Raw genomic sequence first — 21062 nt, 5'->3', positions numbered from 1 at the left:
TCCTTCTGTGTTGCTACTGTTCATTTGGGAGGCTTGTTTATCACAGATGACTTATGCCCTATGTACCAGGGCTGACAGTACACTCTGACATTGGATGGTGGCAGCTCATTGCACCAGGTACAAGTCTGAATGTTGGTCTTCCTGTATACTGAATGGCATAGTGTGCCATCTGCCTCTTTCTTGTTAGTATGTCCAGGAAAGGGAGACAGCCATCTCCTATGTTTTCGTAGTGAAAGCAAAATTTTGATAGATGGTGTTAAGGTGCAAAGAGAGTACAACCAGCACTGTCCAAATCGAAATCAGCAGCTGGAATGCCTACACAAGAGACGCAAACGGAGAGCACCTGCTAGTCCCTCCACTGCAGCCTCACTCAAGCCCCTCCCTGCCGGACAGCACACAGCCAGCCATTGCCAGGTCGAGGAGGGGCTATACACTAGTATAAACATTACAGTATCTGCATATCTCGAGACTTTGCCAGAAGATGGTAAGTACGACACTTGGTGAAATATTGCAGTGTTGTCAATGCCACTGCAACTGCCACCCAGGTGGAAACCTGAGAACTTCTCACCAACATGCTGTGATGTTACCAGCTTAAGTAAGTGCACTTTTCTCCAAAAATTCTAAAAGTAACAAAGATACAATAACTGATAACAAGTAAAGGAACAAAATATTTTTTCTCGCATTTAAAAACAACAAACGTTGTTTGAAAGGTATGGCTACAACTGCTCAGTTAACAGAAGCATGGCATACTTGTATTTAAATAGGTTCAGCAATGCTCAGTAATTTGGAAAATTACACGCACACCCACACACATGCACGTGCAACCCCCCCCCCCCCCCTCTCTCTCTCACACACACACACACACACACCTTTGTTGGAAAAGTTATGGGACAAGTTTCTTTAAAAAAAAAAAATAATAATAAATAAATAATTTTGCTTACCAAGTCATGATCCTAGTTCCTATTGAAGTAGTTGCCTTAGCTATCTATAAACTGTTGCCAATGTTTCAGATGGTCTTGGAAGCAAACGGGGAAATTTTCAACTGTGATGCCTGTAAGCTCATTTGTCACAGCCCATTGGATGTTTGCGATATCTTGGTGAAGCTTTCCTTTCAGTCGCCTTTTCGCTTGTGGAAACAAGAAAAGAATCGCAAGGCGAGAGGTCAGGAAAATATGGCAGGTGTGGGAATGTAATATCAGAATGTCTGGCCAGATACTTGGTAACAGTTAAAACAGTATGGGGTCTTGCACTGTCATGTGTTTAAGTTATGAGAATGCCGCAAATCTGGCCAGCGACATCAAATTGCTAGTTGCAAACATTTCAAGACTTTGATGTAAAGAGTTTGGCTCATTGTTTGACTTGCAGGAACATACTCATACTCATGGTGAACTAATCCTTTACTGACAACAAATGCTATCAACACTGTCTTTGCTCTTGAAGGTTGTTGTTTGACCTTTTTTGAGGCTAGTAATGCAGGACTCCACCAGTCAGCACTTTGACACTTCATGTGAGGATCATAATGGTAGCATCAACATTCATCACCAGCAATAAAGAAATGCTTGGCTCTATCCAATAGTTCAGCAGAAATTCTTCGACTTTCCTCTTTCTGTTCATCTGCTAGTGCATGAGAGATGAATTTTGCATTAAATTTCCATTTCCCTAAATCTCTGTATAAACTCTTATGACATACATCATGATTCAAATTAAGTTGTTCTGATATCACATGCGCAGTTACATGACAGTCTTCTTGTAACAATTGTCTTACACTCTGCATTTCCACTGATATGTGCTGTAGATGTGTGACCAGCTCTAGGGTCGTCTTTCACTGAATCTTTGCCTTCACAAAACCTTTTGTGCCACTCGAAAACACGACTTCTTGAAAGCGGCTCACCTCCACATGCTTGCTTTGATCGTTGTCCACATTTCACTAGGGGTTTTCCTGAGCTTAAGGCAGAACTGAATGTTTATTTTTTCCTCATAATCAGCATCTACTGTGTCACTGTAATTAATGTGCCAAGAACTCAAACAGAGTGTTGCTAAGCACAGCTCCATCACCTAATGAGTTTGCGTGGAAACACGGTCAAGGTCATTTCAAGGACACTCACAAATCAGGTAAAATAAAAGCATTTGTTCCTTTTTAGTACAGGAAACTCAGAAATAAAAAAGAACTGTCCTTGAACTTTTCTGACCACACTCTGAATATTTTCCTAACTGACTGACTGCAGTATAACTAATTCAACTGACAACATTAAGTTAATAACAAGAGGGTTCTAGACATTATGCCATACTTATGCACTAACATCTACATTTATACTCCACAAGCTGCAGTAGAATGCATGGTAGAATGTACTTTGTATCATTATTAGCAATTTTTTGTTCTACCCCATTCATGAATGGAGCAAGGAAAATGATGACATCTGTCTTTATGAGCTCATCTCATTTTTGAAATCCGTATGCAAGATATCAGATGGTGGCAACAGAAAAGTCACACAGTCTTCTTAAAATACAATTTTCCTCTGTTTACCCAACAGAATATTACAAGAACTGCATTACCTTTCACTCAAAGAGTCTCATGTAAGTTCGTCGGGCATTTCTCTTACACTTCTCGATGGGTTACATCAAAATGTTGTGAGCCTAGTAGAGTGTATTTGAATCTGTTCAATGTGTGTTGTGATTCCTACTTGACAAAGACTCCAAATGCTGGAATGATATTCTAGGATTGGTCATACTAGTGTCTTGTGTGCAATTTTCTTGACAACTGCACTGCACTTTTCCAGAACCCTTCCACAAAGTCCATTCACTCACACATACTGGTTTTAGGTGATCATCCAATTTTATAATACGTCTTGGTATTAACCCCTAAATGCTTATACAATGTGATATGCTCAAGATGTTCTGCACTAGTCTTGTAAAAAGATACTACAACTCCTCCTATTAGTTATTGGCATTATCTTGTATTTGTCCACATTTAACAGTGAGCTGTCATTCGTTACATCAAGTGGAAACAATTTCCATGTGTCTTCCTACATTTCCTTAGGACAGTGCTGCTGTTTCAATACTATAAAAGACGATTGCTGCCCACTATAACATATTTGAGTCTATTACTCATTCATCATGCTAAAGCCATATCTATGAAGATACTCCATGTGAATCTTTGTTAGCTGATGTGCAATGATGTAATACAATGTCAACACCTTTTGGAAAGATGGAAGACAAAATCTACCTATCCATCAGCATTTACTGTTTGCAAGGTATTGTGAATGAATAAAGCAAGCTGTGTTTCACCTTTTGGCAACACACCCACAGGAATGACACCATTGCTCCCCCAAAGACTGTAATCATGACTTTCCCAGCAGAAGGAATTGCTTTGAATGTCTTCAGTGTTGCTGATTATGGGGATTTTGTTTCCAGTTTAAAGTAATGCAAACAGGTTTCATTACCAACAATAATCCAGGACAGAAAGGACTCTCCACTGGACTCAAACTGCACCAACAGTTCATGTGAAATGGCTTTTCTTTGAATCTTGTGGTCTATTATGACCATTTGATGAACCCACCTTGCACACAATTTTGAATATCTGAGTCTCAATCATTGTAAAAGACTTCTAAAGCTCATCGATAGCTGTAGAGCCAACTGTTGAGTTGTGATGTTCCAATCTGTATGAATAATGGCGTCTGAGCAATTCCCCATGTCGGAACCAGTAACAATGACAGAACGTCCCGAATGTGGTTGATCATAGAACCCAGTTTCTACACTCTGACACTTTTAACTCTCTTTAGCCATCGCCCAATAATACTCCTCTTAACTACGTTATAACCATACTCTGCACAAATGTTGATAAATGTTTGCCACAATTTCTTTTTCTGCGAACAAGAATTCAATTACAGAATGTTGCTTGTAAAAAGCGTCTTGCATAATGACATTTTCATGGTTCAGTACAGCTCTTCCCTATGTTGGAATTATTTGAAACATTTACGCAGGAATACCAAACAGTGGTCTTTGTCCACTGATGCCGACACTGAAACTGAGTCTATTGTGTGGCTTCTCTCATTGTAATTCTAATAAAGCCAGATGGTACCTTTAAAGAGCAATAGGAGGCCTTTTACTAGTTCTGTATTAGACACATTTTCTTCTGGAATTATTGACTCGAATATTCTGTGTCTTCTGGCTTTTGGAACATTAAATGTGGTGTGGTTTCCTCCTGCTCCACACATTGTCTGCACTTGGAAATTCTTTCTCTGTACTCATCATGTGCAGATGTTTTTTTAAAGTTCTCAAGGCCAGTCATCGGTCCTACCATGAGTTTAATATGGCACCTGCTGAAGGCCAGGATTACAGAACATAGCTTGCATGTTTCTGTTTTTGGATCTCAGCCCAATGTTTTGACTGCTGCCTCCTAATCCAGCTAAGTAGTTTTGTTCTTGCCATCACTTTGGTGATGGTTAGGACAGGTCCTGGACCAACACATTGAGTCGTCGCACCTGTCCTGGCCAGCATATCAGCTTGTTCACTGCTACTGATTCCTGAGGGACCACGGACCCACAGCAGGTTTTGTCATGTTGCTTTCCCCTATGCTCATACGGGTTTCATGACATTCTGTAATATGTCTTATCTCATTGCAGAGGCTGACAGAGATTACAGAGCTACTTGGCTGAATGAATGAATGAATGAATTTAGATGCCATGATCCTCATTGCACCTACGCAAATTCTCCTCCTCGCACATTCTGACATGAGGTATTTCCACCTGAAAAGCAGCCAGCTTCACTAGAGAGATTTCTTTCTCTAGTCTTGGCTGCACTACATACAGGGTGTTTATAAATGAATATAGGAGTTTTAACACTGTATAATATTTATTACATTAAACTTACAGTAATAAATGGTCAAATGAAAGAGCAACTCAAACTGTTTTACCAAGAACCTTATAAAAGTTCAATGTGGGCACCATTTGTCACAGGGCACACATCAAGACTTTTTTGTGCCTTATCCTGACGGAAAGTTTATGGGTCTTTCTTTTTTTGTGAACCTACTGTAACTGGCACGTCTTGATACACTAGAGCAATGGCTCTTCCCTCAGTTGGAAGAAGCCAGAGAACATTTTCCAGCAAGATGGTGCGCCACGTCACTGGCATAGCGAAGTATGTGATTGGTTGAACTTCGCTGTACCCAAGTGCCGCAAGGGGCCCAATGACAGGGCTTGCTTTGCGTGGCCTCCACTTTCATCCGACCTAACGTCATGCAATTTTTTCCTTTGTGGCTTCATCAGGGATCATGTGCACATGCCTCCACTGCCAACAGCCCTCCCTGAATTAAGAAACTGGATTGAAGCAGTTGTTGCTACAATCACTGAAGACACACTTTTCAATGTTTGGGAAGAACTCAGCTATAGACTTGATGTGTGCTGTGTGACAAATGGTGCTCACATTGAATGTTTATAAGGTTCTTGGTAAAACTGTTTGAGTTGCTCTTTAATTTGTCATACCATTTATAACTGTAAGTTTAATATAATAAATACTATAAAGCATTAAAACCTTGATATTAATTTACAAACACCCTGTATATGTTGATCCCCGGATTATCGTCTGTTTTCTATACACCCGTAAACCAGACTACGTCTCATGGGCAACATCGAGGTTAGTTCTTTCAATACACCTTGCTTCCAACTATTACCTTGAAGGAGCTGGAAGCTGTCATGTAGTCAGCCAGCATGTTCTCAATCATTCCCACTTAGTACTTTCACAACATTGGTGTGAGAGTCTTGATTTTCTAAAGATTTCCAGTTTTCTACCTGTATGCCACGCTGCTGCCTCCATTGTAATCCAAAGGTGTAATGGTTCCAGAGTAGTGGGGACATAATCCCCCCTTGAAAACCACCTCTGGTGGTGTTGATCACCATTTCTTCATTCCATATAGTGGCTTCTACCTTTCGTTTACTCAGCATGGTCTTAACCCACCTGCATAGGGCATTTAAGATTTCACTGTCATACTCTTCTGCAGCTCTAATAATGGATTCTAAGGTCATATTGCTAAAAAAGTCCTGTTTCACATGATTTGCTTGGTTGATATGCCTGTTGCTTTACCTGCAGAGGAACCTCAGTTAACCACCCTTCCCTAACATGCACATTAACCAGTTTTTCTAGTGTCTTCAGGAGAAAGGAGGACAGATTGTTTGTCTAATATCCTTAGCCTTAGTGTGATCAAGTCTCCCTGCTTCAGAATGAAAACAACATTCACTGTCCTCTGAGCATTAGGACTGATCCCTGCTGCTAGGCTGACCCTAAACAGGGTACATAGGAATCTAATTAAACCCTCTCCTCCTTGTTGCAGAAGAGCCAGACAGATTCCATCAAGCCTGCCGACTTTTAATGGCTGAAACATTAAATCAGTTCCTCCCAGGGTCTGAATCTTGGTATATGTCATCTGCCAGAATGCACTGCCAGAAGTCTTGAGGAGCACATCCAACATTTCACACTGCTCTTGTATATTCACCATCCTCCTGGATTGGCTGATATTCTACTGAGGGTTTTATGAGATCTGGCACATGTAGCTGTACCTTCCACCATGGGCGTACCCAGCAAGGGGCAGGGAGGGGGGGGGGGGGAGGGGGGGGGGCAGCTGCCCCCCCCCCCCCCTCCCCCGAAGATATTCGCAGTTTTTCACTAGTTTACTGTTTTATTTAATAAGAAATGCTGCATGTTTTCTTGGATTGTACAAGTGCATTCTTGTATTTAAAATGTTTATTAAAAGCAGTTTTTCACTGGTTTCCTGTTTTATTTAATAAGAAGTTCTGTATGTTGTCTCGAGTCCTTGTTTCCTGAGACTAGTATGACCTGCCCCCCCTGTTCAGATCCTGGGTACGCCTTCCACATCCTCACAGAATCTCTTCCAGGCTGATAGTTTCACTTGCTTAATACGAAGGTTGTATTGGCAACAGCCTCCCAATGTTTTCCCCATTGCCCTTCCCTTCTTCCAGTGTTAAACAGTTTTCCTGCATGCCTCCTTTGTAATTTCACTTTGTTGTCACTTTGTCTGCCATTTTCTCAAGATCTACTGGATTCCTTGTTGAAGTTCTGCCTTCGGATAGGTGTGAGTTTAGGTCTTTTCTATATGAGTCCCAGTCTGTATTCCAAGGGTTTCTATTGGCCATGGTCTGTTTAACAAACATTTCAACCTCAAACTTGATATTGTCATCAGATAAGGAAGGCTCCAATGCCACATGCCATTAGTTGACATAACTCCCTATTAGGATGGATCCAAAAGTTACTGATATAACTTGTCTCCTCCTTGTGTTACCGAAGGTAGGTTCCCTGCTCCTATTCAGGATCTACAGGTTACTCTTCAGCAAACAATTAAGAAGGTGCTCACCTCTGCCACTGGTTTTGCTGCTTTCCCCACACCATATTGTGCCCACTGGCATCACAATCAATTAACAGTTTTTTTATGTGTTCTTGGCTACATATACATATAAAAAAATGGGGCATTATTTGTTCAACAACCCTCGTATTATGTGCTCCTGTGCTTCTAATATTTTTGCAAACAGAAATGACCTGTATTCTTTTCTGGTCATGCAGGACACTTCACTGCAGAAGAGATTCTCAATTAATATGAGCAAGAGAAGTGATCTAATAACATATGCAATGCAACAGTTAATTTGTGAGTAATGTTTTCAGGCAGGCAGGAAACTAGTACACACAGATGCAAATATATATCTTTTCTATGTAATTTTTGTATATCGTATGAATGATAAGCAGTTTATAAATATATCTGTTGCCCGTAAAGTTTACCTTAGAATTTTGTATCTGAGCCTGCGCTACTGAGACAAACAAAATGTATCCACACAACAATGCATATTCTTACCTTGCCACATATTTCACACTTTATTTCACTTGCTTGTCCTGTGGTTGTTCTCAGGATAGCAGCACGCTCTATCTCTTCTTTGCTATGCGTTTTACGGTGAGACAGCATCTCACCAAAAGTATCAAATGTCTCCATGCATATTTTACATGTGAAGTTATTGGCTGTCTGGTGTCTTCTTAGATGCACAAGCATATTCCCTCGCCGATTGAACCTTTTGCCGCACAACTGACATTTATGTTGACGTACATTTTCATGAATGGCAGAATGTTGTGCCATCTCTCCTATCTTCTGGAATGTTTTTCCACAAGTAGAACATTCAAAGGGGAATTGTTCGGACTGAGATCTCTCTTGTTCTGCTAAACGAAACCTGTAACACATGATGTCATGAAAAGGGATTATGCAACAACATGCAAAATTTCCAATTAAAATCAAACAGCGGAAACTCCAGGTTGGAATATCAACAGTACAAGGAAACAATAAATAGCTACTCACCATAAAGATGATACAATGAGTTACAGACAGACACAATGAAAAGACACTTATACATTAGCTTTCAGTCAAAGCCTTCTTAAGAAAAGGAAAGATACACAATCATTCACACAAGCAAGTATATATGTGTGAGGCGTGTTTGCTTGTGTGAATGAATGTCTGTGTGTTTTCTTTTTTGAAGAAGGCTTTGACTGAAAGCTAATATGTAATATGTAAGTGTCTATTCAGTGTGCCTGTCTGTAACTCAACTCGTCATCTACACAGTCAGTGAAAATCCTATACTTTCCTTATATTGTTAAAATTTCCAATTAGTGAGGAACAAAAGACACTCAAGGCAGATGAAAACCAATTTTAACCACATACTTGGAAATAATACACCAAGTGTAAAAATAAAAAAAAATAAAAAAAAAATTACTAAAAGTGGAAACAACAAAAATGTTATTGGTAAGGTAACAATTATTAAATATACAATTTGGGACCTGGATAGTTGCAAGAAATGTTTATATTATACCTAAGATTTTTGATATTAATTACAATCTTTGAAACTACAAGGTAAAATTTTGGAGCAAATACTGGTTACAAACAAAAACAACTGAAAGTATTGTACAAATAAAACTTATTGTCACAGCACAGAAAGTCAAGAGGAAGCATTCAGTTCTACAGGGCAGATCTCTTTTGTCTCGTGTGTGTGTGTGTGTGTGTGTGTGTGTGTGTGTGTGTGTGTGTGTGTGTGTGTGTGTCATAGAGAGAGAGAGAGAGAGAGAGAGAGAGAGAGAGAAGAAGGGGGAGGGGGGGGGGGGGCAGGAGACCATGAGTTACTTTTTTGCTTGTTTGTTGAATGTGTTGCCTTTCATCATATATTTTATCTTTTATGTCAGCAGTTTTGATTCTGAAGTATCAGTGCTGTTTTCCTAGTAAATGGGGACTCACATTATGTAAGTGTAATTTTGGAAATAACCAAACTTTATTTATTTACCGGAGAAGTTATCACATGTTTTTGATTGAAAGAAGTAGGTGTCATTTCTACATCCCAACCCCCTTTGAGGGGACCCTCTAATTTAATGTCGGAGCTCTACTTTACTATACCTAGCACTTGAATCACATGAATGCCAATGATAGGTTGTTGGATGTTATGTCAATGACACAATGCCATACGAAAAAGTGTATCATATAATAATAAAATATACAACAATGAACTGTCAGGATGAAAAATAATGAAAACGACTATAAGGAGAGTAGTAGTAGTAGTAGTAGTAAACAAGGAGTTCAATGACTACATTTTCGTACTGTAGTAGAGTGTGCACTTAATTTCAAACTTCCTGATAGATTAAGGCAATGTGTTGAACAGGGAACGAACATAGGGCCCTTCCCTTCGTGGGCAAGTGCTTTACTGATTGAGATATCCCAGCACAATTCACGGTCTACCCTCACAACTTTACTTCCACCCAAAAGCTCTTCACCTATCTTCCAAACTTCAAAGAAGTTTTCATTCAGAAATTGTGAGACTAGCATTCTTGGAAGAATGGATACTGTGGAGAAATGGCTTAGCCACATCCTAGGGTATGGGTCAGCAAGTAATTTTAGATGGGATCCGGATACTTTTGAAAATTTTTATTGAGGTTCATAAGAAAACTCTCATACTCTTCCAACTTTTTATTTTAATTTTCACTCTCAAACTAATTGGAAATACTATAGATACACATATGTGTATTAAAAATCCAGAAAAATTTACATTCTTCATTATGTTTTATTTTTATTTCCATTCACAAAAAATATGAAATACAATAAGTAGATAGGAATATCTGTCTTGAAAAATTAAGAAAAAAATATATATTCAGTATTGTGTTTTATTTTAATTTTCACTCATATGAGATACAATAGATAGGCATATTTGTATTAAAAAATCAATGGCAGAAATTACATGTGTGGTCTTGACCAGTTTCTTAAAGCTAGGTTCACGTGGGGAGCAGCTTATGCGAGTAGCATCTTCCAGGTGGGCAGCCGTTAATCTTGAGTGATAATTGTTCTGCAATTTTCATATTTTTCTGGGGGCATGTTTACCTCAAAATTCTTCGGTGAATGCATTTTTATACATTTGCCAGGAAATGTCTTCCTGCAAGTCCATTATCTCCATTTAGAACCAAGGCTTTGGAAGGCAGAACAACTTCGCAGCCACATCTGTCCATACTGCCGCTGGACAAACTTCAAAAGGTGATTTTAAGAATGGCGACAGCTTTTCCATCTCTGAAAAGTCTTAGAATCTTGCTGTTAAGTTCCTTTTTAAGATCTGACATAAAATTTGTGAATACTGAAATCTCTCATTCTGAATTATTTTTGTATTAAAAATGGTTGGAAAGTGAAAAAAATCTTGACTTGCAGTGTCTTTTTCAAAGATATACAGCTTGCAACTGAAAGAAGACAGACTTTGTATCAGATGACATATTAATTTCCTCTTTTCCTTGTAGTTCGGTACTGAGTGCATTTAAACATTTCAGAATGTATTTCATTTGCTGTGTTCATTTGCTAGAAACTCCAAATGGTTCTCGCTTCTTGTCAATCCAAATTCTTTAAGAAGGATGTTACTACTTCTTTTATTTGCCAAACATGTTCAGTCACTTGACCTTTACATAGCCAACAAACATTATTGTACCACAGTAAGTCAGAATGTGTCAAATCACACTCAGAAAGAAACTCTTTGAACTGTCTTTTCTGCAAAGTAGAATGAGACCTCTAAAAATTAATCACCTTGATCAACCTGTCTGTTACTTCTTTCAGAGTTACACTACGTTTTCCACAAAGGGCTGCCTGGTGAACTATGCACTGATAATATAGTCACACAGCATTACCATCTTAGATTCCATTTGTTAGCCCTTTTTCTTTGCAGATCATCACTGGGACCCCATCAGTTGAAAGAGACACCATTTTATCATAACTAACAGTTTGATTTTGTCACAAGTCATCTAAAATCTTGGAGAAATCTTCTCCGTAAGTCTTGCCTTTCAATGGCAATACTGTTAGCAATTCTTCCCTAAATTCTTTACATTCAACATCCAAAAACCACATGAAAATGCATATTTGTTCTTCATCAACAATGTTGCATGATTCATCTAGTGTTATGGTATAACAAAACGCCTTCTGCAGAAGTTCAAATAAACTACTTTTATTTTCAGAAGCCAAAGTTTCAGTTCTTCCTGTATTACTTCTTGTCAACAATTGGAATACCCTGAATTGCATCAACAACCTCTTTTTCTCTTCAATAAGTGCCACTGCTACTTCCAACTTTTTTTTTTTACTAACTCAGAGTCTGAGGACAGCTTCTGGTGTTTGTTAAGCATCCAACACTCATGCATTGCTGCTTCCACAGATTTTTCTTGCTTGCTCATAGAGCGAATTAGAAAGGCTGTGCTTTTTCTGTAAGAGGCTAGATATGTCTGGTGGTTTCCTTGATGAGCTTCACAACCCAGTGAAAATTTTTAAATGAACTTCTGATGAGTACTTTCATAGCATTGCTTTAAATTGGGACTTTTGTAGTGACAATTCTGTTGCATATGAGGCATACTGCAATAGCTCCAGGCCTATCAGGCAGCATAAAACAATATTGTTCAGTCCCCCCAGTCAAAAACTTCCTATTTTCACCATTAACTTTACACTTTTTTAGGTTCACATCGATGCAAAAGAAACGTTATAAGCCTCAATTACAACAAAACGCTTTGTACGAGATTGCAACAACTACTGACTAAGTGGTGATAATATTTGTGTACTATATTTAGTTGCGTTCTTTATAAAAATACCAGTGCCCGTCACACAGCAGGCACAGTTGCACCACAAAGGAGTTACTTCAGTGTCACAGTGTACCCAGCTGCACCCCAAAAGAACTGCAAAGCAAAGGAGGTACTTCCTTGTCAAAGATCTCTGCAACTGAGTGAACTTGCCCAAAGTTTCATAAAGTAGCATTAAGCTATTGTTCAAGTTACAAGCACAAAAATGGTGTGTAAATGAATATGCCATCTCCAATTTGATAAAGTTTTCAGAGGTTGCCAGAGTCTGAAATCGATTTATAAAATTTCCTCTTCCATTAAATAAATACATGTGTTGCATTCATGTGCACAGAGCTTTTATGTGGATCGACGTAACATACTGTGCTAGCCGGCAAGCATGCCTCCTTCCACCCCCGCTCTTCCGTGGACCTTCCTGCGCTGCATAGCATAGCAGCTACGTATTAAATCTACCTATAACTAACCATTAATAATTCTAATTATTCAGCAGTTAATTGTACACTATGAGAAAAAAATTATAAGAGTGCCACTCAAACGAACCGTTATCTACAGAAAAAAAATATTTTTTACAATAATTGAGTACAGTAATTTATACTTTTAAAATATTTTGGCAGGCCTGTTTTTGACCTTCTCTGATCTGGACCTGGATCACAGTCCACCAGTTGCTGACTGCTGTCCTAAGGGACTGTTCACAAAATGAATTTTTACTTTGTAGGGTAGTGTGTGCTGATTTCAAACTTCCTGGCAGATTAAAACTTTGTGCAAGACCAGGATTTGAAATAGAGAAGTATGCATTTCATGGCCAACTGTTTTACCAGCTGAACTATCCAAGCTGCACTCTCAATTTTTTTTTTTCTGCCAGTACCTCTTCTCCTTGTTGGGAGGGTGGAGAAAGCACTTCACTTCCAAGAAATAGCCCTCTGCATCTTCCTGGATATCGAAGGGGTCTTCAGTAACACGACCTTCGATTTCAGGGTAAGGGCAGCAGAGATACATGACCTATGGACCACTATATGCAGGTGGGCCAGGGCCATGCTTAGTGGAAGAAAGGTATAGGCTACATGATGAATGAAAAGATGGTAATTAACACCACTACAGGTTGCCCACAAGGAGGAGTTCTGTCCCCTTTACTGTGGAATCTAGTGGTTAACGAACTCATTGAGGAACTAAATTCCAGACAATGCTTTTGCCAAAGATATGCAGATGACCTTGTCATAGTAATATTTGGCAAGTTAACTGACACAGTTAGAGATATGGCGCAAGGAGGATTGGACATTGTGCAAGACTGGTGCATTAAACAGGATCTAAGGGTTAATCCTAAGAAGATTATTGTGGTGCCATTCACGAAGAGGCATATCCAACACTCAAGTTGGAATCTAAAGCTCTTCGATGAAATACTATCTGTGAAGGGGATAGTGAAATATCTGGGGATAACCTTAGATGAGAAACTAACATAGAACCCTCACATTAAGAGTGTCTGCTCCAAGGCAAAAAGTACTCTAGTGAGTACCAGAAGGGCTTGTGGTAAAAACTGGGGCCTAAGCCCCAGCCACATTACGCACTTGATATTCACCACAGTGGTTAGACCTAGGATTTCCTACGGGGCCGCAGTGTGGTGGAAGAAGGTAGAACAGCGGGTTGCAGCTAAGGAGCTTGCGAAGGTGCAGAAACTGGCCTGCTTAGCCATAACAGGCAGAGATGGCAACACACCAACTGCTGGGATGAAACCATGCTGGACATGCCTCCACTACCGAGCGAGGTGGCGCAGTGCTTAGCACACTGGACTCGCATTCGGGAGGACGACGGTTCAATCCCGTCTCCAGCCATCCTGATTTAGGTTTTCCGTGATTTCCCTAAATCGTTTCAGGCAAATGCCGGGATGGTTCCTTTGAAAGGGCACGGCCGATTTCCTTCCCCATCCTTCCCTAACACGAGCTTGCGCTCCGTCTCTAATGACCTCGTTGTCGACGGGACGTTAAACACTAACCTCCTCCTCCTCCTCCATGCCTCCACTACACCTTTGGGTCAAGATGTAGGCAGCAGCTGGGGCATGGGAAAAAACAGTTCAACACCACATGTAGGACACTTTTTGGTTCACCAATGGGTTGAAATCAGACCAAGGCATTGAGGCAGGGGTGTACGGGGTTCAGCCAAGACTGGAGAGTGTCATCTCTCTAGGAAAACTGGCCTCGGTATTCCAAGCTGAAATTACTGCAATCAGGGCACGTGTGGAGGAGAATATGTGTAGGTGCTACAAGGACCATAGCATCTACATCTATTCAGGTAGCCAGGCAGCCCTAAAATCATTGGCAGCTCCTGCAACGAGGTCTAAGATTATATACAGGGTTATTACAAATGATTGAAGCGATTTCACAGCTCTACAATAACTTTATTATTTGAGATTTTTCACAATGCTTTGCACACACATACAAAAACTCAAAAAGTTTTTTTAGGCATTCACAAATGTTCAATATGTGCCCCTTTAGTGATTCGGCAGACATCAAGCCGATAATCAAGTTCCTCCCACACTCGGCGCAGCATGTCCCCATCGATGAGTTCGAAAGCATCGTTGATGCGAGCTCGCAGTTCTGGCACGTTTCTTGGTAGAGGAGGTTTAAACACTGAATCTTTCACATAACCCCACAGAAAGAAATCGCATGGGGTTAAGTCGGGAGAGCGTCGAGGCCATGACATGAATTGTTGATCATGATCTCCACCACGACCGATCCATCGGTTTTCCAATCTCCTGTTTAAGAAATGCTTCTGCTTTAGCCTTTTCCGTAAGATTTTCCAAACTGTCGGCTGTGGTACGTTTAGCTCCCTGCTTGCTTTATTCGTCGACTTCCGCGACTAAGAGTGAAACTTGCCCGCACGCGTTCAACCGTTTCTTCGCTCACTGTAGGCCGACCCGTTGATTTCCCCTTACAGAGGCATCCAGAAGCTTTAAACTGCGCATACCATCTTTGAATGGAGTTAGCAGTTGGTGGATCTTTGTTGAACTTCGTCCTGAAGTGTCGTTGCACTGTTATGACTGACTGATGTGAGGGCATTTCAAGCACGACATACGCTTTCTCGGCTCCTGTCGCCATTTTGTCTCACTGCACTCTCGAACGCTCTGGCGGCAGAACTTTATGAGTTTTTCTATGTATCTGTAGTGTGTCGTGACCATATGTCAATGCATGGAGCTACAGTGAATTTATTAAATCGCTTCAATCATTTGTAATAGCCCTGTATAGTCGGACAATCACCAAGGCTATCATCAAACTAGAACTACGGAACTGGCTTAGGAAACAGCACGTAGAATATTGGACCAAGGTCCATCAACAAAAACATGGTGAGGCAATGATGCCCAAGCCATGTTTTAAAAGATGCTCTGTAATCCTGGGATTGAACAGGAAAGAGATCAAACTCATGACTGAACTGATGACCAGCCATGGGAATTTTAAAAAAACCATGGGTATAATGGAAGAAGACCCTAAATGTAGAACCTGTGATGAGGGTCAAGAAACTGCATCACACCTAACCTTCAAATGCATGGCATTGGAGAGCAAAAGATACAGAATCTTCGGGACAACTAGACCTGAAGAAATTGTGTCTAACAAAAAACTGGCAAAGGGACTCCTTGCACTATTTAAGGGCATTGGTTGGCTTTACTAGATATACAGGGAGTGATACCGCACAATAAACTCTGTTTCGGTGCGGGCAGTGGCGGGTTAGACCTAAACTGTTTTAGCTTCCCTGTCAAAATCAAATCAACCTCTTCTCCTTCACTATAGAGTGAATTACTGGGCAAACAATCACCTAAGCTGTGGCTAAGCGATTTCTCCATAATATCCATTCTTCCTGGAGTGTTAACCCGCAAGATAAGAAAGAGAACTTATGTGAAATTTGGAAGGTCAAAGAGATACCGGTGGAAAAGAGATTTTCAGGATTGGTTGTGAGTCCTGTTTGGATGGCTTAGTCAGTAGAGCACTTGCCAGCAAAAGGCAAAGGTCCCAAGTTGAGGATAGGTCTGGCATAGGGTTTTAATATGTCACAAATTTTCAAGCAGTTTAAAAATTTTACAAAATTTAATAATAGACAAGACGTACTAGTTGGAAGCATTACCAGCATTCACAAGGAATGATTTCAGAAAACACAATCAGAAAAAAATTGAATTTTGTGCTTAACTTTTTTTGAGCTCTTGAAGTAGGATGAACACTTGGTTTAGTGTTTTCTGACAACCGAACATTCTGTTCCGTGGATTTGTGTAACTCATGGGGCAAATTATAAAGAATGGGAACATATAGCCCATGACTCTTCCTCATTGCGAAAATCATCAATTTTCTGGACAAAACCTACATATCAGACTGATCAGATGCTGTTTGCCTGTACACACTGCTACAGAGTGGTAGGGCTATGATTGATTTATTCTTCATGATACACTCAACAGCTGATAACTAAACAAAATCTTATACTTGTTCTCCCTGAACATAGTTCAGTCTATAAACACTTTTAGGCCTGTGTATCAATGTAGATTTTATAAAGAGCATAGCCAAGGTTGTTGTGCCAAGGTTGTTGTGGTTGTTGTTGTTCTTGTTGTTGTTGTTGTCTTCAGTCCTGAGACTGGTTTGATGCAGCTCTCCATGCTAATCTATCTTGTGCAAGCTCCTTCATCTCCCAGTACCTACTGCAACCTACATCCTTCTGAATCTGCTTAGTGTATTCATCTCTTGGTCTCCCTCTACGATTTTTACTCTCCACACTGCCCTCCAATGCTAAATTTGTGATCCCTTGATACCTCAGGACATGTCCTACCAGCCGATCCCTTCTTTTAGTCAAGTTGTGCCACAAACTTCTCTTCTCCCCAATCCTATTCAATACCTCCTCATTAGTTATGTGATCTACCCATCTAATCTTCAGTATTCTTCTGTAACACCACATTTTGAAAGCTTCTATTCTCTTCTTGTCCAAACTATTTATCGTCCATGTTTCACTTCCATACATGGCTACACTCCATACAAATACTTTCAGAAACGACTTCCTGACACTTAAATCTATACTCGATGTTAACAAATTTCTCTTCCTCAGAAACGCTTTCCTTGCCATTGTCAGTCTACATTTTATATCCTCTCTACTTCGACCATCATCAGTTATTTTGCTCCCCAAATAGCAAAACTCCTTTAGTACTTTAAGTGTCTCATTTCCTAATCTAATTCCCTCAGCATCACCCGACTTAATTCGACTACATTCCATTATCCTCGTTTTGCTTTTGTTGATGTTCATCTTATATCCTCCTTTCAATACACTGTCCATTCCGTTTAACTGCTCTTCCAAGTCCTTTGCTGTCTCTGACAGAATTACAATGTCATCGGCGAACCTCAACGTTTTTATTTCTTCTCCATGGACTTTAATACCTACTCCAAATTTTTCTTTTGTTTCCTTTACTGCTTGATCCCGATGAACAACATCGGGGAGAGGCTACAACCCTTCTCCCTCCCTTCCCAACCACTGCTTCGCTTTCATGCCCCTCGACTCTTATAACTGCCGTCTGGTTTCTGTACAAATTGTAAATAGCCTTTCGCTCCCTGTATTTTACCCCTGCCACCTTTAAAATTTGAAAGAGAGTATTCCAGTCAACATTGTCAAAAGCTTTCTCTAAGTCTACAAATGCTAGAAACGTAGGTTTGCCTTTCCTTAATCTTTCTTCTAAGATAAGTCGTAAGGTCAGTATTGCCTCACGTGTTCCAACATTTCTACGGAATCCAAACTGATCTTCCCCGAAATCGGCTTCTACCAGTTTTTCCATTCGTCTGTAAATAATTCGTGTTAGTATTTTGCAGCTGTGACTTATTAAACTGATAGTTTGGTAATTTTTACATCTGTCAACACCTGCTTTCTTTGGGATTGGAATTATTATATTCTTCTTGAAGTCTGGGGGTATTTCGCCTGTCTCGTACATCTTGCTCACCAGATGGACAAGTTTTGTCACGACTGGCTCTCCCAACGCCGTCAGTAGTTCTAATGGAATGTTGTCTACTTCGGGGGCCTTGTTTTGACTCAGGTCTTTCAGTGCTCTGTCAAACTCTTCACGCAGTATCGTATCTCCCATTTCATCTTCATCTACATCCTCTTCCATTTCCATAATATTGTCCTCAAGTACATCGCCCTTGTATAGACCCTCTATATACTCCTTCCACCTTTCTGCTTTCCCCTCTTTGCTTAGAACTGGGTTTCCATCTGACCTCTTGATATTCATACAAGTGGCTCTCTTTTCTCCAAAGGTCTCTTTAATTTTCCTGTAGGCTGTATCTATCTTACCCCTAGTGAGATAAACCTCCACATCCTTACATTTGTCCTCTAGCCATGCCTGCTTAGCCATTTTGCACTTCCTGTCGAACTCATTTTTGAGACGTTTGTATTCCTTTTTGCCTGCTTTTACCCAAGGTAGCTGTCTGATTTATAGTCAACTAAGATGTGCAAGGAATGCAGCGTATGAGTTATTTATTTCTACTGCTAGAGTAAATTTTACACCAGAACAAACTCTATTAATAAGATGAAAAAGTGGAGTCAAATGATAGTGTGAGTCACAGTCTAAAAAAGCAACATAAGTAGGGAGCATCTGAAATTCTTCTTACATTAATTAATTTTGTATGTTACTTTCTTGGAACTATTGTGACTGTTTTATACTGTGTATAATTGTGTATGATAGTAGCAAGAATAGATGGCAGTAATTAATTCAGTGCTCATTCTTCTTCAAGTACAGAGTACAAAATTAATCTGATGTACTATCGGTCTGATAGTTGCCATCAGCTTCAAAATGAGAAAAAAAAAAGTTAAGGTTCAGTCTAATGACATAAATTAAACATAGGTAGCATGTAGCCAACTGAAAAAAAAGGAAGATATTATTCTGCAACAAACTTACTCTTGCACACCCTCAGCATTCTCTGTTGCTTCAGCTTCATTCGCATCGGTCTTCAGCAACTGCAATGCTTTAGATATCTGTAGATCCTGGGATACATCTGGTGACGTTTTTAATTTGACAACCACCACCTTATACTTTGGTTTATTTGAAACCTAAAATAAAATTAGTAAAACATAACATCACATAAAAGTTGTGAAAATATATAATATAGTGTAATAAATTTCTATTTTAGTAAAATAATTCAATTTTATTTTAATGCATTCATCCACTGTCCCTTGGTAGAACCATTTCAGATCGACACCTAACATGAGCTTAATAAGTCAAATACTGATTCATAATAAATACTAATGGAATAACTGCAATTTATCTTGCTTCTTATCCTAGAAAAAAATGTTTAATTTTCAAGGAATATTAACACATATACACCTCTCTCCCCAGCTGCTGTTAAAGTGTAACCAGGTGGTACGGGAGTTTGTTTGCAAAACTGAGATCATAACCACCACTATTTATTTCATATCTTTAAGGATTCTTAGCTTTTACATTTTTGGTTCACTGTTCAATTGAGTGCCTGACTGACATGTACCACTGGCCCAAGAAATTGAAAATATCTTTCAAACATTTCTGTTATCTGTATCCAAACTGACTTAAAAAAAAAAAAAAGAGAACTATAAAAATATCAACAACATACCTATACACTACTTTCTTGGTGCTGGCAGAATATAACCAATGAAAGTAAATTGTATAATTCCGGCATTATGGTCATAATGATATTTAAAAAGCAGATATATAAATGGTGACACAAATTTAATGACTTAATGACTGTAAATATAGTCAGTCAGATGTGGAAAGAAATCCAAGCCAGCAGTAGTCAGTAGCCTTTTGTGTGGAAGGAATGGTGCATGCCCTTGCTATCGTCTGTATAAAAAATGAGGATGACAAACAGCAGAACGCTCCAAATAATAATGAAAGGAAGCTTGTATTCCACCAGAAAGAAGGAGTGACCAAGAGCAAATTGGAGGACCAATGAGTAGGATAACTGTATTAAAATGGAAATCAGAAGCTAGAGGAAAAAGCTAAGAACAGAGTTTATGGACAAAGATTGTTGAGCAGGCCAAGGCCAATCAAGGACTGCAATGCCAAAGAGGTAGATGAATGCTATAATTCACACTTTAAGAATATAGAAGCCGGATTCAGTTCACATCAGTCTCAATTTAAATGACTGCTAGGTTGTGCATTAAATGTGTTACTTCTGTCATCATTGCCACTACCACTATCATTGTCATTACTAGTGTTTACCTGAAAAATTGGTGAAAAATTGTTCTGTCATCAACATTTGTTCAGCAGACAGGTAATCTTCACATTTATAAATGTGACTATGATGTGAAGCCTACTCCAATTTTAGCCACTGGATGAAACTGTGCATCCACAATTTTCAATGTGCTATCGAGTGCAGATGTATCATTCTTCTTTCATAAATATTATTTTGGTATAACCCACAAAAGTTGAAAGTGTTTCAATAGGAATAATAAGGTGGTAATCTAAGAAATGAATGTCTATGTTCGAACGTGATTTCCATCAATGTTCAACGTTTCAAACATTACCTTGTCACATTTAATAAGAGAGTACTGAGCTTTGTGATGTCAATTTCCTCTCTGTTAATGCTATTCTTCTTTATATGAAGAAAAGTTTAGCAGGTGATAATCTTACACATTACAATAAGATGCTTATTAACCACTGAACAGTGTTTTGTGGGAGATTTAGGATTAATCTAATTATGGGCAATTTTTTGAAGTTTCCAAGTTAATATAATTGAGCTAATCACAAAATTTATCTTGAAACTTGAATATTAATAATGAATTGGACATGAATGCAATGCCTTTTTTGTAAAATGGTGCAAGTAAATCTCAGTGAAATATATGACTGGGTTCTTGAAATCGCGAAGTCATTTTTTATGTTTCTTCGTTTTCTCCTAATAACTTTTGATTAACTGTCAACTTTCTCCTACTAAATCAGTGGTAACTGTTGCAAAGCCAGCTCC

General features: G+C 39.3%; 1 protein-coding gene across 4 annotated transcripts in view; it reads right to left on the bottom strand.

Moving 5' to 3' along the window:
* The window catches only part of LOC126481694 (zinc finger protein 250-like), a 154273-nt gene that overhangs the window by 18910 nt on the left and 114301 nt on the right, over positions 1–21062 (bottom strand). For all 4 annotated transcript variants that reach the window (XM_050105638.1, XM_050105639.1, XM_050105640.1 and 1 more), the window contains 2 exons: positions 19025–19176; positions 7856–8222 (listed from right to left, as the gene is read on the bottom strand). In XM_050105638.1, coding sequence (XP_049961595.1) covers positions 7856–8222; positions 19025–19176 — 519 coding nt within the window. The remainder of the gene's footprint in view (positions 1–7855; positions 8223–19024; positions 19177–21062) is intronic.

The sequence above is a fragment of the Schistocerca serialis genome, chromosome 5 (assembly GCF_023864345.2).
Source record: "Schistocerca serialis cubense isolate TAMUIC-IGC-003099 chromosome 5, iqSchSeri2.2, whole genome shotgun sequence".
Lineage (NCBI taxonomy): Eukaryota > Metazoa > Arthropoda > Insecta > Orthoptera > Acrididae > Schistocerca > Schistocerca serialis.
This window is presented reverse-complemented; position numbering and strand designations above follow the sequence as displayed.